At 39.3% G+C, this 25,634-nt stretch overlaps 1 protein-coding gene across 1 annotated transcript in view; it reads left to right on the top strand.

Moving 5' to 3' along the window:
* MAN2A1 (mannosidase alpha class 2A member 1) overlaps window positions 1-25,634 on the top strand; it is a 216,892-nt gene that overhangs the window by 77,476 nt on the left and 113,782 nt on the right. Inside the window, exon 10 of the mRNA XM_067568482.1 lies at window positions 21,416-21,601. Coding sequence (XP_067424583.1) covers window positions 21,416-21,601 — 186 coding nt within the window. The remainder of the gene's footprint in view (window positions 1-21,415; window positions 21,602-25,634) is intronic.

The following is a 25,634-nucleotide window of genomic DNA, read 5'->3' as shown; positions in this document are numbered from 1 at the left end:
TTCTTTGTTCTTCACTCTGTAATGTTAATGTTCTTTTAGCATAGTTGTTTTATGAAATTTAAAGGTATAGTTTTGAATATATGCAAATATAATATATGGACTACACAGAATATATTGAAGCCAATCCTTCCTTGTGAAAATATTAGTAGTCACCATTCTGTAATAATGTAGTAGAAATTAAAGTATAGAAAATATTAAAAAGCAAAGGTTCACATGATACACAACTTTGTCACTTCATAGGTAATGCATTATCTATTTAAATTTAGAATTTATAAACATCTTCAGAATTTGACTGTAATATTATAACTTTGGACTAATTATTAAATCAAAGTGAACATTTGGAGCTCAGTCCTGGTATACATAGTATTAATCTTTCTGAGCTACTGGCTTGTGTTTGGACTTTTAAATCAGTGTAAGGTTAAAAACTGATATATCAGCCATTGCTATCATGTATATAATATCTTATGTACTAAATATTAAGATTTTTGCTGTATAAAAAGGAATTTTAAGGCAATTTGCACTTTGAGCATGTCCCTATATACACCATAAAATATTTGTTATATTTTATTAACTAACCATTTGTTGTATAATTTTAATGGAACACTGGTACGAAAAGTAATAAATTTAAAGTCATGTCCAAATCCTTCATAACTTCAGAGAATCATTTAAGTAATTTCTTATTATTGTCCAAGCAGGTTATGGTTGAGGAAGTAAAGAGGTGCATTCGAGCTTGATAAGGATCCTCCACCAAAATTCCAGGGTTTAGAGATACGTATTTTTGTAGATTCTATTTGGAGGGCCATAATGGCATTCAAATATGACTCTACCCTTGCTGGATTTTAAAAAGTGTGGAACTTTGTTTCTATATGATGTGGTATACAAATGTAACTTAATAAGTTTAATAAAACTTGTATACCTTCAAAATCCTGCACAAACAGTAATAATTTTTGTAAATTTACAAAATTAAGAAAAATGTTCATTTTGTTAAAAGGATGTTTGTGCTATTAATCTTCTTGAATACATATACAATGGCTTATCTTTAAAGCTGACATGTTAAGTGGAAACCTCCTTTTTTTATGTAAACAGTGAGGAAACGAATTTTCCAATAAAGCTTGATACTATATTAGTGCGGTATCTCATTTATATTTGTATAATTTTCCTAATACCATTTTCTCTTCTTGCTGTTACATTGAAATTGAAAATGCTAGCAAAGGAATTAAGTGCCTACATAACATAGTTCCTTTCTTGTGAAGGCATTTGATTAATTTGCAATGAAAGCAGCTTATTTAATGTCAGTGCAGAATGTTAAGGATGCAGGGAAAGATAAGACAGATGAAGAACAGGATGCTTAGGTTCACTTCTTTGTTTGTTAGTACTACAGCTTTACTTCACAATTATCTTTTTCCAAATATTTTTCTAAGTACCTTATTTCTTTCCATCTTCCAGAGTGTGCCAGGGATAGCTCATTTTTTCCTTTTGTTTATATGCGTATGGAACTTTTAAATATATTTCTCCTATTATCACCTTTTATTCCATTAATTGACTCAAATACTTTTTCTTTGTACAACCCTCTCTTTTACTTGATGTTACCAAAATAGTCCTTTATATATATATATATATCATTTCAGTTAAAATTCATTTCTCAAAGGTTTGCTAAATTTGTCCATGAAAATCACTTAAAGATAAGTAAACCTGTGGTTCATTATAATTCTGAATGTAACCATAGCACGTCACTAATAATGTTCCTAGAAAGAAACGTTCTTCATTCTCAGTCAGCCTCTCTGAATAAGTGCAAGAATAAAGTATATAAATGCATTTTAGGCAGTTTTAATGTATTTTGTCACAGCTGTCAGATCTGGATAAGCTTCAGGGGTAGCACATTAGAACTGAGCTCTGAAATAAGCAGTAAGTTTTAGTAAATGAACATTACCTTTAGTATTCTTTTTTCATTACTTTCTGCTATACCGTTGTCTTTCCTGCCCATTGAAATGAGAGGAAATTTTTTTGGAATATTTTAATTTTTTAAAAACCTGCTTTTCCAGTAAAAGTTAGATATATTTTAGATACCATTTATTAATTGTGATCTGGACAGTGTGTATTTTTAAGTATTCTGTTAAAAATATATATATTGGTGAACCTAGTGCTGCTTCTTTGAGGAGTTTCCCTGTGGGTACTCCACTTTAGGTGTCCATATGCCCAGCGCATGAGATCGGAGATTTGTAGTAGCAGTGCCTGGTTGTGGCTTAACTGTCTTTTAAAATAAATAGTGTAGAAATAGTGCAATGATAAAACTCTCAAATTGCTTAGCTTCTGGCATGATAAAATGACACACCTTTGGAGCTGTCAATATTTGTCTTCTGTAAATGAAAGTACTTAGTGTACAAATATATAAAAGAGGTGATGCTAATATAAAACTCAGTAATTTAAACAAGTAGTTTCAAATTTGGTGTTGGGACTTAAATATCCTAATTAGTTCTGCCTTACATCACCACTGAGCTCTGAAATACAGCCTCCTGTAGTGGAGCTGTTCAAAAGCACAAAGCAATATTATGCAATTGTTTTAGGACAAGAAGTGAAGAATACAGTACATCTAGTGCACCATATAAATTTTATATATAATTGATATATAAAATGTAATTACCCAAATCAGAATGTGGTGAGGATAGTGGAATTAACATCCTTTTCTTATGAAAAATGCCATAAATTCATTAATGATCACAAATGTTCAAGACATCAGTTTCACATCTCGGTCAAATAATGGCACTTCCAACAGTATAGTGCCCTGACACAATGCTAGGGCATTAGTACTGGGTGGGAGAGTACTATTTAGGGAATAATTGGTCATTAGAAAGAATTTAGATTAACGGTGTACCTGTTGTGTTTAATTTTATATTGAGCTTGAAGTTCTAACAGACAAAATGCTTCAAGATAACATTTACATAGTGAAACTATTCGTTTTAATAACACATGTGATCAAGCAAGAAAAGCAATTTCCTTTCTCTACACACCTCCCAATTTGTCATCTCAAAATAAGGCCACCTTTAGACCAACACATAAGGAAAAAATCTTCAGGTGCTTCGCTGAATGTATTTCATTATTGTTGTATATGTGCCCAGTTAGAATCTTTTGCCATCAGTGTCCATGGAGCTATACTCTTCAGTGTATGCCCTTGGGAGGCCAACCAGCCTTCAATTTCTTTTTACTTCTGGTACCTGTGAGCAGAACTGAGAGAACAGCAGCCTAGTCTCTTGCACTTGCAATTTTTCTACTAGTATTTTATATAGTTTACTTTCGTATAGGATTGGGTAGTCAGATTTACTTACCTCTGTAAATTTTAGTTGAGTGAATATTGCTAATTTTATTTTCCCCTACTTGCAAAAATTGTGGCGGATCAAAAATCTCCTGGTTTCAAGTACTGCTTCTCAAATTAATCAGCTCAGTGGACACTCAGAATGTTTGTTTTGTCTTGGGAAGATACTCATTACAGAAAAATGAAGTTTCTGTAATTTGGTTTCAAAACAAACTTTAAAAGCCAGCAATGCTAGATTAAAACTATTCTTCTTGGTAAATCTGCGAGGCCAGCCTCAGAAACAGGGAGGCAGGATCCCTGAGGCTCAGAGCAATCCACAACAAAAAGTGCTCTGGCAGCTTCTGTTTCTGCCTCAACTTCCAGGTCTGTTCCTTTTTCTTTGAAGCTTTCTTTTGCTGATGTGTCCTCCCACTCTGAAGGGAAAGTCTCAGCAGCTCTCTTCAGAGGCGCACAGATGTGGATCTCTTGCAAAATAGCCTGATAAAACAGAGAGAGATAAGTCTCCTCTTTTAAAAAGAGCATCTCAAGGTATGATCAAAGTCCCTCTGGTGTCTGTAAAGACCCTGGAATTAGATCTCTGGTTCAGAGTACTAGTCACTGTACCTCAGACTTGGGCATGAAGGCTATGGTACAACCCCATGATCTGCCAAATCACTGATGAGTCTTCTGGCTTTGGTACAGACATGCTCAGTACTTCTTGCTCCAGTTACAACTATTTTTGGTTTTATTTCAGTACCGATGCCATTGGTGCTGTGGGGTAGAAAAGTAATTTTATCTGAAAATTACTTAAAAATCAAAACAACCCTGCAGCCCAAAATATTAGTAAAATAAACAATAACTCTGTTTCTAATTCATAATATTGTCTATCACATTCACAGTGAGGAAGAGCAATTTATACAGCATTCCTACATGTAGTAGTATATGAGATTACATTTCCACAATAACTGTTATACTAATACTTAAGTATTATTCCTAAACTGATACTTATAATCTTTAATGTTTGTAGTTAAATATTTGTAATTTAGCTGTATACGCAAAAAACTCTTAACTTAGATTTTGTTATGAGAAAGGAATTCAATCACCTGGAAAGCTAATAGACCACACATCTTTTTTTTTTTTTTTTTGGTTTCAGTAGTTCCTTGTTTGTCAGGATGCTAAAATGTTTGGTGCATACAGTTCTTAATCTCAAAATCTGGGAACATTGGTATAGACTTCTGAGTTACCTTGCTTTCTTGCGTATGTCTAAAATATGTTTTAAATTACAGAGATGGCATCCTAATAGCTGTCATAGTTTAAAGATAAGGATTTTTTTCCACAATGAATTTCAGAGGTTTGTGTACCTTAAGATGCTCTAACATTTATGGCCTCATCTTCCAGGATAGCATCCCTTTTATGGCCTATTCAGAACTAATAAGGCTGTGTTAAACTACAGCTTTCTTTTGTGATTTCCATTCAACTTTTTATGAAAGGGATTAACATATTTGTTTTAGGATTAAATACAACTGGAGATCTTTATGGGATTATAGTTTATTTTCAGTTAGGATGATGTATATATTTTAGCTTCAAAGCAGAGTTTAAGTAAAGTGGGGAGAGGTAGGAGTGGATTACCATCTTAGGTATTAAAATATGGTGCGATGTCAAGAGGGGAGATTACTATATTTCTTCTTTAAACATAACTGATAAAACTCCACAGAGATATCTATATCTCTGGAAGGAGGCAAAAACAAACAGTTGAGGTTCATGGAAAGGTGATTCTGCCTTTAGCTTGGTTCTATCAAGGTGTTCAAGCTAGCTGTTCCTCTATAGTCTATACCATTATTTAACTTCTTAGGCCCCACAGTGCCTAAAGATTTGTGGTACTGGGGGATCTGGTTGCATCAACCCTACCTGAATCTCCTTTGCTTTGCTTTTCAGTAAAGTCCCAGGGTTGTCCTTGGCACCAGGTACGAAACTCCTCTCCAATTCTGAGGTTTGCACTTCCTCTAAAAGAATAGTATTCTTATTTCTGTTCTACCTCTTATATCAGTAGGGATGGGTTACCTTCCTATTCTCCAACAGTGCAACCCTATGATCTATAACTTTTGGATAGGAACTCCAGGGTTGGCAGTCACAGCAGGCATAGGGAATTTAGAGAAGAGCCGTTTACCTGGTTATACCCTTCTCTCAGCCACCCCACACCACCTATATGGACCACGCTCCTGGCCTTAGTGAGCACCATGACATGTTCATCATACAAGAAAGCCTAGGTCCTCTGCTACATTAAGGGTCAGATCCCTGTCACCACAGGACTCTTTAGAGCTCTACAGCAGCCTTTTCCATATGTCTATGACAGACACTGTACAAGCTCAAGTTTCAGAAGAGGAGCAAGTTCAGCTGTTGTCTTCTGAAGCAGTTGCTCCTCATGTATCATCTTCATTGTCAGATGAAGCTGAGGTACCGTCTTCTTCCTCTTTACCTGCTGTGACTATAGGGCATTTCAAGAGCTCCTTCTCAGAATGTCAGAGGAACTGGAGATTCCTGTAGAGACAGTCCAGGAAAAGGCTCATAAATTATCAGACCTAGTTCATCAGTCTGAGAGCGATATTGCTGTGAAGTGGCAACGTGGTCAGCTGTGCATACCTTTTCCAGATATTATGCCATCACTCAAACCCGCCTGTCGTGGAAAAGATCACGCAGCTTCTCTTTTAGGGTTGGATCGAGCAGAACTTTAATTGTGACATACACACAGGAAGCTATAGGGAAGCCCAGACAGCACGTCCCTGTGCTGATCTCTGGAACTTTGCCTTGGTACCAAATACAGATGTCTTATAGAGGCTTTTTTAAGATTCCTTTTTTACATATAGATCATATAGTGGAGTTTCTGATACTTAACAGGTCATTTACCACACATAGGGTACTTATAACACACAATGGGGGTCTCACGGTGCTAGCATGTCTCGGTGATTCTTTTGGTGCCAGTGAGTCCAGAGTCACATATAGTCACTTGTTATCTATATGACAGGGTATGGCTGGGTGCTGTTACAAAGGTAGTTAGTTAATGTCTTACAACATAGACCAACGATTTTGCATTTCTATTGTAGTTCTAAGATCCTGCCTGAATTTAGCATTTCTATCACAGTTTCAGTCTAAGGCATCCTGTCTGAATTTTTGATTCCACACACCTGACTATCCCAGTTTGGCAAGTCCGAATTGCAATCTCTCTTCAGATGATTTTAAGTTCCACCAACCTTTAATGGAATGGCCATAGTCACCTAAAGTGGAATGTATATGTGCACAATCACTCAAAGGAGGAAAAAGTACTGAGACATGTAACAATAACTATTTTACTTTGAGATGTGCTGTGCACATATACAGTTCACGACCCTTTCGCATTCCCCGTTATTTTGGTTTGTTTTTACAAGTGGTAAGAAGGAATAGAGATGGAGGTAGCGGACACACCCCTTTTATGTTCTTGGCTGGGCCCAAGGAGAGCAGGGTTGTCTGTGGTGCCTAGTGGTAATACTGGCAAAAGTCTCCAACTTGAGTGCATTGGGTGTGCACACACCTAAAGTGGAACATATACACATAACCCATCTTGACAAACAGTTACTGTAGGCAAGGAACTGTTTTTTCTGTCATCTGTTCAGTGTCAAAGTAGTGGGGTTTTCAGCTAGGCTTGTTTGCAGCTACAGAAAATAAGTGCAAGAACTTCGGCTCCAGGAAGAGTTAGGGTCCCAGTTTTAAGGAGATGACTTTTTTCTACCATTGGACTCCAGTTCTGTTATATGTATACTCCTTGATTTCCTCTTTCCAAGACTATTGACGATCAAGCAGGACTCAGTGCACGTGATCCACTTGGCTCCAGGTTCTCCCAGATGGTTCAAGTTCACATAGCTGATGACTGTCTGTGTCCTTCTGTTGTTCTTGGTCTTGATCACTCAGGACAAAAGAACCTTCATTCAGACGCAGTGTCTCCACATCTCACTGCCTGAGAACTGTAAGGTTTAACTGACTTTGAGGGATCCTGTTCTAGTTATGTACAAAGAATAAAAAACATCTTAATTGAAAGCAGAAAAGACATGACCAAATTTGCATATGTCACTAAACAGATTTTCAGTCTGAACATTAGTGCAACCTGTCTCTAACAAGAACTGAGATTCCTCACATTCTTGAATATCTATTATCTCTGAAGAATTTGGCCTCTGTTAGTTCTCTGCACGTTCATTTAATGGCCACATCAGTTCACCATCCACCTCTTCCAGACCATATTATTTTTCCTCCCACACATCAGTGATCAAGTTTATCAAAGGCATATTGTGTATGCCTCCCAGCAGGAGAACCTCTGCCTACCTAGGAAGGTTGTTTTGGGCTTCCTTTTAAACCAATGGATACATTTACTAGTTATTTTCCCTTCTAGCCACACTCTTCCTCTGATGGTGAGGCCACTCTGTGCATCTTAGATGTCCTTAGAGCTCTGTCTTTCTACTTGCATAGAAAAAAAACCAACCAGTTTTGGTGTCTCTAGTGTTTTTCATTGCTTTTGCTGGAAGAACAAGGGGTCAAGCAATCTCAGCACAAAAAATTATTTAAATGGGTTTTAGTGTATCAAAGTATGCTATAAAATAGGTAGTTTAAAATCACGAGGATAGATTAGGGCTCATTCTGCAAGAGCCCATGCAACTTTTGTAGCTTCTTTCAGAAGTGTCCACATAACTGACATACGCAAAGTCTCTGGGCTGACACAAAGTGATAATGAGGTAATGCCTGTTGGATAGAGCTCTCACTTGGATGGTAGGAGACTCATGATCTGGTCCGTCTGCTGCAATAACTGTTGAATTATTTATCCAAAGTGGAACTGCTTCAACAGGAGAGATTGAGGGAGACCCACATCAGATATCCCACAGCCCAGTGGTTAGGGCAGTCTCTTGACAGGTTGGAAGACCTATCTTCAACTGGTTTCTCCCCATCAGGTGGAGTGGGGAATTGAACCCAGGTCTCCCACGTGCTAGGTGAGTGCTCTAAACAGTGAGCTAAAAGATGTGCTAGGATGTGTAGCATCACCACCACCACCTCTTGTATTTCTTGCGTGCACACAAAAAAAGGCAACTTAAATGCCTGACTCAGGGATGGGTTCATAGTTGTGAATGCCATGTGGAAATAGGCACCTCTCTCAAATCCAGATTTAGGTGCTAAACTATGAAAGGGGCAGGGCTTAGGATACACCCCTCTTATTGGCTAGTTTAGGCTGCTCCCCATTCAGTGTTACTGGCTTTTATGAATCCTCTTCTTAGGTGCCTGTTTCTCTGCACTAATTGTATAGGCAGCCCGGACACCAAAACCAAGCTTTGTGAATCCCAGGAGCTTTCAGGCTCCTTAAGGTTAGGTATATTGACATGCAGCATCACTATACCTAAGTCTTTTTGTGAATCTAGCCCTGAGTTATCAGGATCTGGTACAATGCCATTTGGAGCTATCCATCTGAGCTGGAGATATGAGAGTCTTCATGTGGTTGTGTACTTTGCTACCGAACTAGAATCCTTTTATGTAGCAGCCAGCAGGAAAGAAGATTGCTATTCCCCATAACACCAAACTTTGTCTCTTCAACTTGGTGTCTCTCCTCCACCCCTCAATTCAGGAAAAAGGGACTAACATTAGGCTCTTGTATTTTGTCATTAATGGAGTTTAATATGGACTGACAATCTTTTGAGTTCCAAACTTGGCATTTTACCTTTTACTTGTGGATATTTATAAAAATAATATTTAATGAAAAAAATTCTTTCTCATCATGCTGGACCATAATAGATAAACTTACTTAGTAATTACCAATTTTGGGGTTACATTTTCCAGTGAGAGAGAATTTGACAATTACTAGAGTTAGGATTCAGAAAGCAGTCCTTGACAGGATATGTGGAGTTCTCACCTTTGTGCTACAAGTGAATTCCTACAGAACCATGCAGCAAAAAAATCTTTTCATCTCAGGCTAAACTTTGAGTGTTAAAGGGACTGGGAAGTCCCAGTGGCTGAGGTAGCCCACAGGCATGGATCTGAGTTGTAGGTGGGAAATTGCTGGAGTTGATAGTTTTCTTTGGGAGAGATTTAGGTGCAGCATGAAGGTATATCAGTCCTCTGTTGTAACAGCATCTTTCCTCATCTATTCCTTCCTTCATTATGCAGTTGAGATAAGGAGTAGGTGAGAGAAGATGGTGCTGCTTGGGAAGGAGCTGGCAAATGAAAGATACCTCCTCTTCTTGATAGCAGGGGGATTGGGTTCTCTGCACACTGTATGTGACTATAGTCTCTTCAGCGGACTTGGACACTGTAGTACCCATTGTCTGTATGTGTATTTCCAGCCCTTTCAACTTCTGGCATACTGAATTATAGGGGTTTGAGATGTAAAAGATCTATTACATCATTCAATCCATCACCCATCAATGTAATATTTACCTCCTAACCCAACTCAAGCCTGATTCAGGTGGGAAAGGACACTGGGTACAGTGTCCCAGTTTAGGAACCTGTTAAGGTTCATGAGGGAGGCAAATGAGATTATAAAGTTTCATAGGATTGTGTGCAGAGGGAGGAAGGGAGAGTAAAAGAGTTTAGGGCCTCTGATGAGCCTTTTAAAGGCCCGCAGAGGATGAGATGCAGGATTCCCTGTGACGAGCCTGTAAAGTCTAGTGGGGATTTTGGGCTGAAAATCTCCAAAAGGTCAGAAAAGGCTCACAAACCTTCAATCCCTTGAAGTGCGGAATTTGGACGCCTTTGATAAGATGCATGAGACTTATAGATTCCAAGGCCAGAGGGGACCATTGTGATCATCTAGTCTGATATGTATAACACAAGCCATAGAACTTGCCCAAAAGAATACCTAGAGCAGATCTTTTAGAAAAACATCCAAATTTGACTTTAAAATTGTCAGTGATGGAGAATCCACCACAATCCTTGGTAAATTGTTCCAGTGGTTAATTACGCTCACTGTTAAAATTTATGCTTTATTTCCCGTCTGAATTTGTTTAGCTTCAACTACCAGCCCCTGGGTCATTTTATACCTTTCTTTGCTAGATTGAAGAGCTCATTATTAAACATTTCTTCCCCATGTAGATATTTAGCCCTTAATCACCCCTTAACCATCTCTTTGTTAAGATAAATAGATTGAGCTCTTTGAGTCTATTAGTAAGTCATGTTTAGTCATGTTGTCTAATCTTTAATCATTCTTGCAGCTCTTCTCTGAATTTATTAATATCTTTCTTGATTTGTGGGCTCCAAAATGGACACAGCCTTCTATTAGCAGCCTCACCAATGTCAAATACAGAGGTAAAATAACTGCTCTACTACTCAAGATTCCCAAGTTCATACATCCCAGCATCACATTAGCTCTTTTGGACAGAGCATCACAGTGAGAGCGCAAGTTCAGCTGATTATCCATCACAACCCCCACATTTTTTTCAGTCATTGCTTCCCAGGATAGAGTCCCCCATCCTGCAGGTATGGCCTAGATTCTTTTCCCCAGATGTATACATTTACATTTAGCCATATTAAAATGCATATTGTTTGCTTGTGTCCAGTTTATAAAGCGATCCAGATTGCTCTGAATCAGTGACTTGTCCTCTTCATTATTTATCATTCCCTCAATGTTTGTGTCATCTGCAAACTTAATGAGTTTATATTAAGATGGTGTTTTACATTCTTCTTTCTGCTGATGAGATCCAACTTGTGCTTAAAAATCCTGACTAGCAAATCCAATCTGAGGCTGGAAAGGAATATTGTTCTGTTCAGTTTCCTTATCAATGGCTTAAAATGGCAGTGACACCCCAAATTTCACGTTGGGGAGAGAGCCCACACAGATTTAGCAATGTGAACTCTGTTGGTAGAGCAGTATGAGTTGCAATTGGCTGAGCAGAGCCTGAGGAGGAATTTAGAAAAGTAGGGGGCTGGCCTGGCTAATCATCTGTTTCTTCCCATATTCCTCGGTGTTTCAAGAAAAATGGATGCAGGTGGAGGGCTTTCATATTGAGTCTCAGGCTGGCTGTGCTGAGTAATTGGGCACACATGGATCAATATTTTTATTCCTTTGGTCATTCACATAGTGAACATTGCTATGAGTGCTGCCCTTCTTGTGCTGGAGAAAGGATGGAGTGCTGGGAACAGTAGGTTCAATGGCAGCCATGGAGAGAAGGAAGAAGTCTGAATAAGTGCAGTGCCAGCAGCTGAAGTTCCTTTGGGTCAGACTGGGTCTAGACAGTGAGGGAAATTAATGGGAAGTCAGGTCAAGTGTGCAAGCCTAATATGCTCAGGGAGGCAAAAGTGAGGGATAAAGGAGGGAGCAAGAGAAACCAATGGATCCAGGGGGAAGTGAAAGCAAAGTGAGGAATTTTCCTTGAAAAGGGAGTGGAACTCATGGTTCTCTGACTGCACCAAGGGTGCACAGAGGGCTTCGGTTGCTGAGATTTAAGTATTTATCCACAGTGAAACAATCACTGGGCATGAGCTGGGAGAGAGCAAGAATGACCCTATAGTCCAGTGGTTAGGACACCCATCTGTGAGGTGAGAGACGCCAGGACCAGTTCTCCTGCTCCTACTATTCTTTCATTATTTTTATCCACAGTGCAACAGCTTCAGCTGCAGCAATTGAGGGAGCCACACATCACAGTATCACATAGCTCAGTGGGTAGAGCATTCTCCTGAGAAGTAGGAAAACACCCCTGTTCCAATCTTTTCTCCCCCTCTGGCAGAGGAGGGAATTTAATCTGGGTCTGCCACCTTCCAGGCAAGTATTCTACCCACTGGGATAAAAGATATAAGATGGACACCACCGCCACCCTTCTTTTCTGGCTATTTTGGTTGGAACACCTAATTCAATCCCACAAAAAATGCCTTAGGCCTCTAAGCTGCCTGACTTCAGAGGGTGGGGTCTTTTTAGTGGATCACTAAGCAGAGCTATGTGCCTTCTTAAAGGCTCAACTCTGGTGCCTATCTCTGAGAGAATGACAGGGCTTAGCACACACTGCTCTCCTCAACATCTCCCATTAGCTACCTTAGGCGTCTCCCTACCTAGCGTGCTACTTTTTGTGGATTGTGTTCTTAGATGCCTATCTTTCCCCATTCATTGTATGGGTGTCTGACTCGGCTTTGTGGATCCCATTGTTGCTCCTGTAATTTTTCTAGGCACCTAAAAGTTAAGCACCATCATACTCAGCATTGCAACGCCTAAGACCCTTTGTGTATCATATCCAGTGGTCTGTGCTGATACTGTTAGATTTTTCATCTGCCTTTGATACTTTAGATCATAAAATTTTGATTCACCTGCAGACTAAGCTGCTCCACTCTTTCCTTGCTGAGTTTTCCCATGGGATGGTGTTTGTCTTAAAAGTGCTATCATGTGGAATTCCATACATTTTGATTCCCCCCCCTCATCATGTTCGTTGCCTTATGACATTTTTGAGAGAGTTAGTATTGAGAAAAGAGCTTTCAGGACTTTAAATATGCTGATGACTGACCCAGGGGAATCATTCCCTCAGTGACAACTGTCAGAAGGCATGCTATATCCTAACACGCATCACATTGGGCATGCTCGTTCCCTCAATACACTGTTATCAATCTGTGTCTAAAAGGTGTCATGCAAGTTATCATACGTAAATTGATAGCAGAGTGATCATCAGTATTGTCATGTAATATATGTATGGACAGTGTATAAAGAATTAAAGAAGTGTGCTGTAATCTAATCTTAAAAAGCTGTTTTGGAAGGAGTGCATAGGCCCAGCCTGTTTGAGGCAAAGAAATGTTGTTTTGCCTGTTTTTGTGTATGTCCAATGTAAATTGAGCCAGGTAGTACCTTAGAGGACAATGAACAGTACATCTGCATGTAAAGTAAGCAAAGCCATCAAGCTAAACGTGCGAGGGGAAGACTGGTTAATGATCACAATGAAGGTGGAGGTTCCACCCCCAGGAATTCTTCCTGGCTCTTGAAACAAAGACAATAGCCTTTGGGAAATATAGGCAAAGGTAGAAGGCCATTTTGGCATCCCTCACCTAGGGGAAAAAGGGAGAACAGAGCCTTCTGAGCTCATGAAATGTGGATCCTCTTGTCTTGAAAACCAAGAGTAGGGTGGAACTGAGTGAGAAACCTGCTTAAACAAAGGTTGTAACTTGCTGAAGTTAAGTTTTAGTCACTAGAAAGTATGTTTTGTTTTACTTGTAACTATATCTGTCTTCTGTTCTTATTATCACTTAAATATCTGTTCTTTGTTAATAAACTTATTTTCTGTTGTATTACAAAGCCATCTCAGTGTTGTGTATTAAACTCAAGGGTAAAGTCCTCAGCTAAAATAACAAGCTGGGGTGTGCTCTGTCTCTTTGGAGGCAGTTAACTTGATAACTTCTCTGAGTATCCACTTGAAAACGACTCGACACCGCAGGGGAGCTGGTTTGCGGAGACTCCAGACTGGAAGGGCTGTTGGTGTTACCCTGCAGTGAGTAACCAGGCTGGTGGAAGCCAGGGTGAGGCCCTTGTGCTGTAAGCAGACTGCTGCTGTTGGGGCTCTGAGCCAAACCTGCACTGCACGGAAGCACCCAAGGTTACCAAACTGGTGGTGTCACAACCCCTTATTGGTCTGGGTGAAACTCCAAAGCGTTACAATGACATGCAGCTCTGTCTTATCTGACCCTCTATGTGCTGTTGAAAACCTTATTCAGTGTTGGATATTATCGCATGGATAAGCGCCAGCTATCTGAACCTCAATCTAGATTAGAGTAAAGGAATGCTACAATGTTGTCGGGAGGCAGCCAGAAGGTATTCAGCCAGGACTATATCTCTTTCTTCGCTGCCTGAAGGTTTTATTGGTTCCTATGTAACACAATCACATAGTAGCAGTTTCTAGGAAGGCCTTTTTTCCATCTGTCTGGCAAGGAGATTAAAACTGTTTCTTTTGGATGTGGAACTGTTGCCACTATTCATATCTGTCATGTTAGATTACTGCAATGTGCTCTACATCAAGCTACACCTTAAATCAAAACCTTAAAACAGAATTCTTCACAGAACGTTGCAATCTGCATATTATGTGATGTTTCTCACTGTGAGTACATGCCACAAATGATCAAGGATTGGCATTGGCTGCTTATTGTTTTGGGGGCAGAGGTTTAAGATATTGATATTGACCAATAAAGCTGTACATAAATTATTTGAGAGCTGTCTCCTTGACAGACTATCTTTCTCCCTCAGCAATGGTGGTGGTGATAGAGATGCTTATGATGGAACCATCTGGATCTGAGAGAGGGCTGTCCACAATAAATTCACTAAGAGGCTTCCTTCTTATGTCTAGGTTGTTCTAATTTAAGCAATTTCACTGAGTACAAGAGGGCCCTTCATTTTGTAACATTGCTGGAGTGTTCTACAACTTGGTCCACAATAGTCTGAAACTGTTCACCTTCAGAGTACGCTGAAAATTTCATCTCATTTATACAGGCTTTGGGGGAGAAAGGATCACAACAAGGGCTGGTGTTGGTAGCAAAGTGGATATCATTTGAACTGATTTTAACACTTTTGTGGTTTTGGGATGAGTATTCGCTGCTAGCTTAGTCTTTCCTGTGTGGTTTAATTTTAAATTAGTACCTTTGCCCTCGGAACCTGGGACAGATTTCTTTTGTGTTTAGTTTATTTAGATTTGTAAACAAACAGTTGCAATAAACCCTTTATATTCCTGGTGTTAATGGGACAATTTGTTCTATGGTAGATCTTGTTTATTTTTGAAGGAAACATAGTATTGGCAGCTGCAAAGTAGGTAAGACTTATGAAAAACCTGTCGGATAATTACTTTGCAGCAGGGAGAGAATATTCTCGATGGGATTCAGGGGCAATCCTGCGTCTGAGTTTATTTAAAAAAAAAAAAAAAAAGCTCACTATTTAGTGTAGCCTGGTGCATTCCATTGAACAATATATATATAAATTAAATTGCTTTTCAGAAACATTTAAGATATAGAAATAAATCAGCTTCGTGTGAATAGTTTAACAATAGCCAGAGTTATAGATTGAGAGATAGGGAAATCTGTCACTCATTTGTGTGTGCACATGAACTGTTGCTAATGGAGGGCTAAATGGAGCCAAGGACTGCCTATTAAATCCCACTAGTTTAGTTCTTTAAACAGACTGTCCTTTGTAATAGTTGACTGGTGGTTCTGTTTCACCAACAGTTACAGTGGAGAGAGCAGCAAGGGGATGGGAATGACAGAAAGGGGGGCTGGTAGATGGTAGCCTCTTCCATGCAGAATTATAGAATACAGTTGAGGGTGGGAGGAGAGGGGCTGGTAAGCCTCCATCATTTCAGAGATCACATCTCTCCATTGAAAGTAGAAGGCAGTGCTGAATTTTGTTTGGTCAGGCAACCTGAATTCTGCCCCTTGTATGTCCACCCTGTGCAATGAATGAATCGGGGTTTGTGTGTGGGGAAAATGTGATAATAGAATTAAAGACTATATTATAATTCATATGCACAAATGTGTGAACAACAGTAATCTGGCATTTCCTAATTTTTGAGTCCTTGATTTGCAGCCTAAATAGTATTCTTTTGACAGTTATTTTTTCTGTATGCAACTTTGTAGTTTTTTAGAAAGTACACATAATAATTTGTTTTTATCTAAAGCCAATTATCATTTGAAACATGAATGTATATTATTGTAGCACAGACCACTGTCACTTAATACAGGACTAATAGTGTCTTTTGGCAGCAGGAAGCTGTTATCCCAGAGGGAAGTATGCATTGTGGGTCCAGGTGCTTGGTCTTGGGTGGAGCGTGTGTGATGGACCATGTGCTGTTTGGGGTTGAGAGAAGCTCACCTACTCCCATTTCCTCCTTCCTATAGTTCCCCCAGTCATTCCAGTACAATGGTGGTGGTTCCTTTTGCTTTGACAGCAGGATTAGTCTGGCTTTAAAATATTTGTTTAGTTATTTTGCCAAGCTGTCAAAACTTTAAGGGAAGAAGAGAGAAGAAGGGAAATAGTGGTTTTAAATAACTTGTATCTCAGTTCAGTCCAAGGTTCCCTCGCCCTGATTTTTTTTTTCAAATAGTCTTCATGCATACTAGTGACAAGTTCAACACCAACTGCATTATTTACAATGTGCTTTCTAAATATTTCTTCCCCATGCAGCATAAGGCTTTTCTCCAAGTCTTTACCTACTACCAAAGCATGGGGGGAGTGATCTCACCTCTCTTAGATCTTGGGCTTCTCTGGCCCTTTGTTTTAGCCTCCCCCCTCTACTATGCCTTCCTTGCCTCCCTTCACTGTTTTGGCTGATGAGCTAAATCACCCATCTAATTAGCTAATCACTTAAGTACAGTAAATTGACAAAGTAATAATTTAAGTGTGTGGGAACTCTTCCAGAGTGCATAGATGAGTCAGCCTTAGGGTATTCACACTCTCACATTCTGCAAAAGAATTTCATGAGACAAAGAAAAGGCACTTTTGTGGCCTGTGGCTGTTCTCCCTCCTAAATATCAAAGGCTTGCTACAAGCAATGGAGGTGTGAGAGATTCTCAAACAGAAGGTTGCAAAAATAATTTAGGATGGAAAGTGTTAGGCAACCTAAATCCTGCCAGCTCTTCCTAAAATAAATATTTAATTTTGAAGTTGCCTCATCCTATTGAACAGTTTACCCTGAAGATATTGATGTAGCAGGAAAAGACACTGGGTAAAATTGCAAGGGTTTGAAATGTCACCTTCCCCTTTAAAATGGAAGAGCCTGTTTCTCCAGGAAAAATCCTGATGGTGGTAGATTGAACAATTGACTGTGGTATTAGCTGTATCAAGAACTTGAAAGACAGAGTGCAGGTATAGCTCTGGTGTATTCATGAACTTGAAATTTAACTGAAAAATAATCTGTTAGAGGAACAGCTTTGTATTACTAGAGGCTAGAAGACAAGACCAAAGTAGCTACAATACTGTGGCTTATCTAAGTAAACAACTCTCACAGGCTAAAATTTATCTCTAAAAATTGCAATATTCTTCAATTAGTTAGGCTTTATAAGCAAAGAAAAAAATATTGTGGTACTTATTAGAATAGCAGAGTAAATTTGAATTTGTCCAATACCCATTAGGATATTTCAGAAGTCAAATGAGGAGCCTGGGGAGAATTTTACATTCATTTTTTTGACTTGCACACTATTGAAATTAAAATGAATGTAATTGTTCAGGCTAGCCACTTATTTTTTTTTAAATTTGACAACAAATTATTTTTATTTTTCATTGTGGACCTCAAAAAGTTGCTGAATTTACTATGCAAAATGTTTGTTTCAAGACCTGTAGGGGAGAATTGTTAGTTGTCAACAGATCATTAGAGCAGTTGCCAGTGTCAAATTAGATTTGCAAAGATGCACTATGGTCTTTTCTCTATGCTATAACTTCATACCGAACATTACTGTCTTGAGACAGCTTGTATCAAGGAGGGATCAAAAGTTGTGAGCGTAAGTTACTCAATAGCTTATTTCAAAGTTGTTGCCCAATTCATTCCACTTTTTTCTTTTCATGTTCAGTGGATTTTTGGGATTTCTCAGGTCCTATATTTAGTTAATTTTATAAAAGTGCTTAGGGATAATTTTGGGTTGATAAATTATTTATAGTTCTCCAATGAAATATGCAAGCAAGAAGAGTTTTATTTTGGTTTAACTATGCTTTGCCTTTTTATGATCTTAATTATTTCTTTAGTAATTTTTAAGATCCCTTGGGTTGGATTTTTTTTTTCTCTCTACTGGAGTATTCTTTGCTGGTGCAGGATATACTATATTGATTCTTGCTTCTATAAAGAGATATTCTGCTAGCTTTTCTTAGACTGAGATTAAGTTAGAGAGAAGAAAATTGCTTTCCTGGAGTTTAAATGTCTCAGAAATAGCTTTGTTTTTCATGCATTGTCCATTTCTCCTTAGGGATTTGATCCACTTTAAAATTTGGAGTAGGGTTGAGGTTTAAAAAGAAATCATGATTTGAGATTGAGATATCACAGATACCCCCTTCTGGGGCCTTGTCTACACTAGAAAGCTTTGTCAACGCAAGCTGCAGCGGTGATCAAAAAGTGCTGTGATTACAATGCTTGTGCCTGTCCATAAATCACTCATTGTGTTGCTGAAGTGCATCCTCAGTTGGTGCTTTAGCATCAACATTGATAGTAGTGCACCGTAGGCCACTATCCCGCTGTACAACTCACCACCTTGTGCCGCTAGGAGTGTGGGAAGGTGGAGAGGATCGCAGTGCATCATGGGTGCAGGCTCCCCAACGTCCCATGATGCAGTGATTTCCGTCACATCATTCCATGGGTTTCCAACTGCGTTTTGTGGCATTTTTCAGTGGCCACAGTTTCCTGAGCACCCACCATCTCTATCTGAAAGGAGGATCCTGCACTGCCCTCCACTGTTGTTGTCAGTGTTCTGAACTCATTGCGGCTGGTCATGCAGTATATCATGAGCTCCAACTCGGAACTCGAATCCAAGGTGTGACCTGCTGTGTGCTATGCAAACAAACAACTCTGGATTGCTGTTTGCATTCACAGAATATCTGCACATGGTGCACCGACGCTTTTGGGTGCATGAAACAAGCACTTAGTGGTGGGATCGCATCATTATGCAGGTCTGGGTTGACGAGCAGTGTCTCTAGAATTTTCGAATACACAAAGCCACCTTCGTGGAACTCTGTGTGGAGCTCGCCCTTGCCCTGCAGCCCAAGGACACCAGGATGAGGGCTGCCCTCACTGTGGAGAAGCGCATGCCAATTGCCATGTGAAAACTGGCAACTCGACTGCTACCAGTTGGTCACTAATCACTTTGGAGTACTGAAGTCTGCCATTGGAGCTGTGTTATCGCAAGTGTGAAGGGCTATTGATCGCATTCTGCTATGAAGGACTGTGAGTCTTGGAAATGTGCATGAAATAGTGGATGGCTTTGCAGTGATGGAATTCTCTAACTGTGGAAGGGTGATAGATTGCACGCATATGCCAATTTTGGCTCCAGACCATCTTGCGATGGAATACATCAGTAGAAAAGGGTACTTCTCTATGGTACTGCAGGCGCTTGTGGATCACTGAGCATTTCACTGACATCAGCACGGGTTGGTCAGGGAAGGTGCATGATACACGCATCTTCAGGAATACTGGCCTGTACGGAAAGCTGCAAGCCAAGGACTTGCTTTCCAGACCGGAAGATTCCAATGGGGGATGTTGAAAAGCCCATAGTAATCGTAGGAGACCCAGTCTACCCCTTACTGCCATTGCTCATGAAGCCTTATACGGGCAACCTGGATAGCAGCAAGGAGCACTTCAATAACAGGTTGAGCTGACTGATCATGCAATGTGCATTTGGCTGGTAATGCCTTTGTGACAGGTTAAACCTAAATGAGGAAAATATTCCCATGGTTATAGCTGCCTGCTGTGTGCTCCATTATATTTGTGAAGCTAAGAGTGAAAAGTTTCCCCTGGGTGGAGCACAGAGGCGGATCACCTTGTGGCTAAATGTCAGGGCTATTAGAGGGGCACGATGGGAAGTGAGACTATAGGACTCCATCCCAGGTTTTTATGTGTGTTGTGAATAGTTGTTTAATAAAGACAATTTTTGTGAAGAATAAACAACTTTATTTGTCTCTTGCACACCATGGTTGCACCACACATCGATACACAGTGAAAGCTGGATACCAGTCATAGCATGGCACTGTGCTGTTTACAAAGACACCTTATTGATGATCCTTGTCAAAACAGTTCCTCAAGGCCTCCCTGATTAAAATGGCCCCCCATTCCGACTACACACATTCTGTGACTTCTGTTACTTCACCCGCCTTCACCCACCTTGTATCTCTAATATCCTGGGACCAACACAGCTACAACATCATTACAAACAAACCAAAAAAGCAAACCACTGCAACACAACAGCCAACACCCAAAACCAGGGCTAGATTGAAGGACAAGAGTAACCTGGTCACTGTTTCTTGAGCAGCTCACAACATGGGAACTTAACACATAGGTGCTGGAACTAGGAGTGCTGGGGTGCTGCAGTTACAGTTTGATTCAATAGCTCTCAGCACCCCCTCTATATAATAGTTTGGGTTAAGAAATAAGTAGAAGTTAGATTTTGGGCCTAAGTTACTCTAAGTATAGAGCAGTAGAGGAATTGTGAAGTTGCTACTGTGAGAAAAATCCAAGATAAATTGCGAGACAGAGTGTTTGTTACGTACCCCTTGTACAGATCAGCTCATCACTGCCTGTGTAGCCACTTATCTCATCTCTCCTAACCAGAACAATCATGAAACAAGTCCTTACATGGCTGAGGTGATGCTGTTTCAGCTGCCGTTTCCTCCCTGACTTATTCCTCCCTGGAGTCTTGGGTGTGGTCCAAGTGGCTGTGGCCCCCCTCTGGAGAGCTCTTGAGGCCACTGTGGCTGTGGATGGCCTCTCATTCTTGGTCATTCTCAATGTCCTCTGGGATTGGTTGCCCTGGTGCCCATGAGCTGTCCAGAGTGTATATGGGATCTGTACTCAGGGCCCAGGAGAGCACCCCATTGTAGTATTTTGAGCTCCTGTACTTTGCCTAAGGTATAGGGATCTTGAGGTATTTGATCTTGTCCTGGTACTGGTGCTCAGTCAGTGGGTCCCTTCCTCATACAGTTTGGATGTGTCATCATAATCTTTTACCTTAACTGTTAACGATATTTAGGAAAAAATAAGTTTGGATTCTCAACGACCAAACTAAGACCCAAACAGATGTTTTTAAAAAAAAAGTAAATAAGACTTTGTGAATACTGCATGGAATATATACAGTATGCACCTTTTGAGAGGAGTAATTCCGTTGGTTAAACAAGTTGTGTGATATTGAAAGTTTAATTTTTCTTCTCAGACAGAAGCTAAGGTTTTGACCACTGACCATTACAAATTTGTGCAAATGAACGTTTTTGTTGCTTTATATGTAAATAGTGAATTATTTTGTAAATGGGAAAATTCAACTTTTAGTTTAAAGAACCACTGAGACACTTTTGAGGGAAGATAAGAAAGCATTGTATTTGATCCTTTTAAACAAAGATCGTGTGTGTGCGTGCGTGTGCGTGCGCGCGCGAGAGAGAGAGAAAACAAGTAGCTGCATTCATTTTTTTCTTTAATTTTTCAGGGCTGCTGAGATCCTTTATTCTTTGGCACTAATACAGTCTAAAAAATCTGACAAGATGAATGCATTTCCTTCAGTGGATCACTATAAATTGCTGACAGAGGCTAGGAGGAACCTAGGACTCTTTCAGCACCACGATGCCATCACAGGAACATCTAAAGATTGGGTAGTTGTGGATTATGGCACTAGGTAATGTAATTTAATGAGTATGTGAACTTAAATATTTTCTCCTATGTTTTTATGTGTTAAGATTATACTGTTTTTTAAATACAGCTACCAAAATATATACCACAAAATATTACTACTACTTTGTATTTTGTATATTCTCTTCTATCTCAGCATATCCCTGTAATGTAGGGAAGTATTTTCCCAATTTTGTAGAGTAAAAAATTTGAGGCTACAATGTGTACATGGGGGTTGCCAAGGAAGGTTACAGATAAAGCCTACAGCTTGCACCTTAACAACAGGCTATAATTCTAAGCAAAACTAGGTACTACTGCATTAAATCTCTGCCACTGCTAAGCACTGATGAAAAAACATATGTTGATTAGGCATTATGTGATTAGCTTATTCTTTCCCACTATATAACTTCCTATCTTCAACCTGGGATGTTCTGTTCTTGTTACTATCCTTATTAACTCATTTGTAGATTGATTGATTGTCAAGTTTGGGAGGTGAATTGCTTTCTCTATATTGTGAAATAGATTAATCTATAATATTCTCCCAATTAGTAAAAAGTAGAGATAGGTGTGGGGATATATGTGTTAAAAGCACTATGTCTATATGAATGAATGATTGATTTAGAACATCTCTGTGTAGAAAATTTAAAACTAGGTACTGGCTAACCTGCTGAATGGAATTGGTAGAGGGAAAGAGCTATATTAAATAGCCAATGTTTGAAATAATGCCTTAAAAATACTCTTCTGTTTTTTTGACTATTACATTTATAGAGGATATTAAAAGAAAAAAATCCCCCAAACTTTCCTATTTGCTGTCCATGTATATCTGTGCCATTTGTAAGATAGGGAAAGCTGGATTAGTCCCAACTTTATGTTCCATGCTTTGGAGAATTAATGCTAAAGAGTTCAATGTTATATATACATTATTCAATTCCTTTTATTTCTGTTTATAATGTAAGGAAAGTAAGTAAGGATATGATTCTGTCATGGAGGTCACTGAAGTCACAGATTCCATGACTTTCTAGAACCCTTGTGACGACTTCTGGAGCAGCTGTCAGCCCTGGGGCTGTCAAAGCAGCTGCTGCCGGGGGCAGCCAAACAGCTGATTGGCAGCCATGGCTGCCTGGGTCGCTGAACAGCTGACCAGGAGCCAGCCCTGGGACCACAGCCGAACAGCTAAGCGGGAGCTGGCCAGCCCACACCCTCCCATGGGCCACCACTGAACAGCAGCCAGGTTGTGTCAGCCCCCTGTGGCAGGAGCAGTTGCCAACAACCCTGCTGTAGGAGCAGTGGTGGGGCAGGAGCAGCTGCAAACCCTGCAGCACTCCATTTATCCCCCCATACCCTCAAGGTATTTTTAGTAAAAGTCAGGGACAGGTCACGCGCTTCCATTAGTTTTTGTTTGTTGGCCATGGCCTGTCCTTGACTTTTAGTAAAAAAAAAAATACCCAAGACAGAATCTTAACCCTTATCTCTACGTTAATTCTTCACTGCTTGTCAAAGGGAACACGGGCCTCTGGTTATACCATCACTTGTTCATTTAGGTTATAACAAGGTTCTGGTATTTTTTGTACTTGCATTAAAGTCAATGTGAGCTGCTGGGTGTTAAGCATTCTTGTAAATCAGTTCAGTTCATTAGATGTTTCAGTGCAGATTTAGACATTTAACTGGAAGTACCTCTGTTTGAAAATCTTCTCACATATGTAGGTCAACTTGGAGAAGGCAAAACAAAAAAGCCAGATCGACAAGCTTGGATAATCTTGGCTCATCAGCTATGGGGTTACTCTGAGACAGACTAAATATATGGGCCCTGCCCTGTTAATGAAAAATAAGAAATCAAAAATAGCCCTTTATTCTATGAGATCAGGAAAAAATAAACGCTGTAGAAATCTCAAATAAAAAAGAAAATCTAACGAGACTAAAAAGAAAGATTCTGCTTCCAGCTCATAATTGATTGAGGAATGAGGAGCGCTCTGACACAGATCCTTCTGATACAAAGAATAAACCCAAGAAAACTATTCCCTCCAGACCATAATCAAAAGGGAACTGCAATACTTCAGTGAAATAACCAGAAGAAGATAAAACTAGCACTAGATGGACAAGACAGGACAATAAGCCCATAAAAATATTTTATGTTGTAATCCATGTAGGAGGTATGCCTTCCTCTTCACTGTGGACGATCTTAGAGAGCAAACAAGTGCCAAAAGAAATTATGATGTCTGAATAGACAAATTCAGTAGTTTTACACAGTCCAAAGAACTAAAAAATTTTTTATGGTTCCCCAAAATGGAAGCAGTTTGAGTCTCCATAATAAATGCAGTGTTGAGATCTTTGAGTGATTGCTTCCTGCTTAAAGAATGAATAGACATAAGGAAGCAGCACTCCAGTATGACTGGGATATGATGACTTGTCTGCATCCTTAGACTTTTGCAGCTTCTACAGACTTTTTACAAGTCATCCTAGCATGGGATAATGAATTCTGAAGTTGTTCGGTGCAGAGGAGAAGAGAATCAAATGAATTCTACAAAAAATCATCTCCGTCATTTTTGTATCTATGCTACTCTGCATTCCCTGTGCTTCACAGCAGGAGCTATGACATCTAACATAATGCAAGATCATGAGGTACTGAAAAGTGGATACCCAGGCTAAGCAATTAATAGTCACATCAAGGTATTCGAGTCAAAGCATGTGGGGAGCTTTAGAATAGATGACCGAGTAGTCATCTGATAAAGACAAGCCATCACTTCAATCAAAAAAGCATTAAAAGAGGCTTATATTTTCAAATGTATGTATGCAAAATTATATCCATGCTGTTGCATAAACATTTGAGAAAACAGGTCTAAAAATATATTTTTAACCAAGGTGTCAAGTAGAAAGACCAAACCTCTCTTCTTCAGTGAGGTAATCAAGAGATCTAATGGGGGAAAGTTTCAAAATGATTTTACTGACAGGTTTCCCTCATGTTAAAGCAAAACAACCCCCTCTTACCCTTCCTCAAAAATCCAATATTTACCACCTGATCAAAAACAAGGTTCCCTTTGGGTGAATCTCTGGGGTGTGTGGAGACTTTACTTCTTTGAGCCAGATGGGAGATCTCCTCTTTTCAAATGTGGGTAAAGAAAAGCTTAAAAAAAGGATACCTGATAGAATTAAAAAGGCAGAAGCAGATTTTAATTCTGTTCCTGGGAATCATTGAACAGCCACAAACAAAAGAATGTGAAATAAGGCATTGTTCAATTGATTGGAGCCAGTGTATGAGCAAGAGATTCCGACCAGTGCTGACTGTCTTGACTGTATGCAAGAAATCTGTAGAGTGAGCATAAACTTTAAAACACTCAACCATCAAAAGATTCAAATTCAAACTGTATAATCTAAAAATGATCTTCAGTTTCCACAGGAGAATATATTACATCTATAAGGTTTACAGGAGACTTACTGTAGGGATAATAGGGTGTTTGTTTTAAGGAATTACGTTATAGGATGGGCTTAGGAATAATTTTTAATAATTTCACATTTTAAACCTCTACATAGGTAACTTTTACATGGAAATTTTGAACTGATTTATCTTTTATAAATTTATTAAAAGATGAAGCAAGCAGTTATAGAACAAGTGTGAGTTTAAGCAAAATACATTACTAGGTAAATTAACTTACAGTTCTTCTTCGAGTAGTCTCCCTATGGGTGCTCCACTGTAGGCGTATCTGCATCTCTGTGCCTCAGATCAGAGATTTTTGATAGCAGTGTCCGTTTGCCCGCACATATGCTCTGCCTGTCTCGTGCCTTGCCTCAAAGCTATCTTTTGTGCTGCATGGGCAAACTGCTTTCAGTTCCTTCTCAACTCCCCATGGCCTGAGATGGAGCAACTAGTAGAGTCTGATAGCTATTAGAGTTAAACCTTGTTTTAGATTTATAGTAGCTAATATAGAGTTTCCATTATTACTCATTTATATTTTCTTTTGTTCTTTTCTTAAAAAAAAAAAAAAAAAAAATAAAAAAAAAAATCCCTCTTTTTTTTTTTTTTTTTTTTTTTTGGACATAGTTAC

Source organism: Emydura macquarii, unplaced genomic scaffold (assembly GCF_026122565.2).
Source record: "Emydura macquarii macquarii isolate MOO-44397 ecotype Brisbane River unplaced genomic scaffold, CSIRO-AGI_Emac_v2 contig_2897, whole genome shotgun sequence".
NCBI lineage: Eukaryota > Metazoa > Chordata > Testudines > Chelidae > Emydura > Emydura macquarii.
Note: the sequence above shows the minus strand (reverse complement) of the source record. Positions and strands in the feature narration are given on the sequence as shown.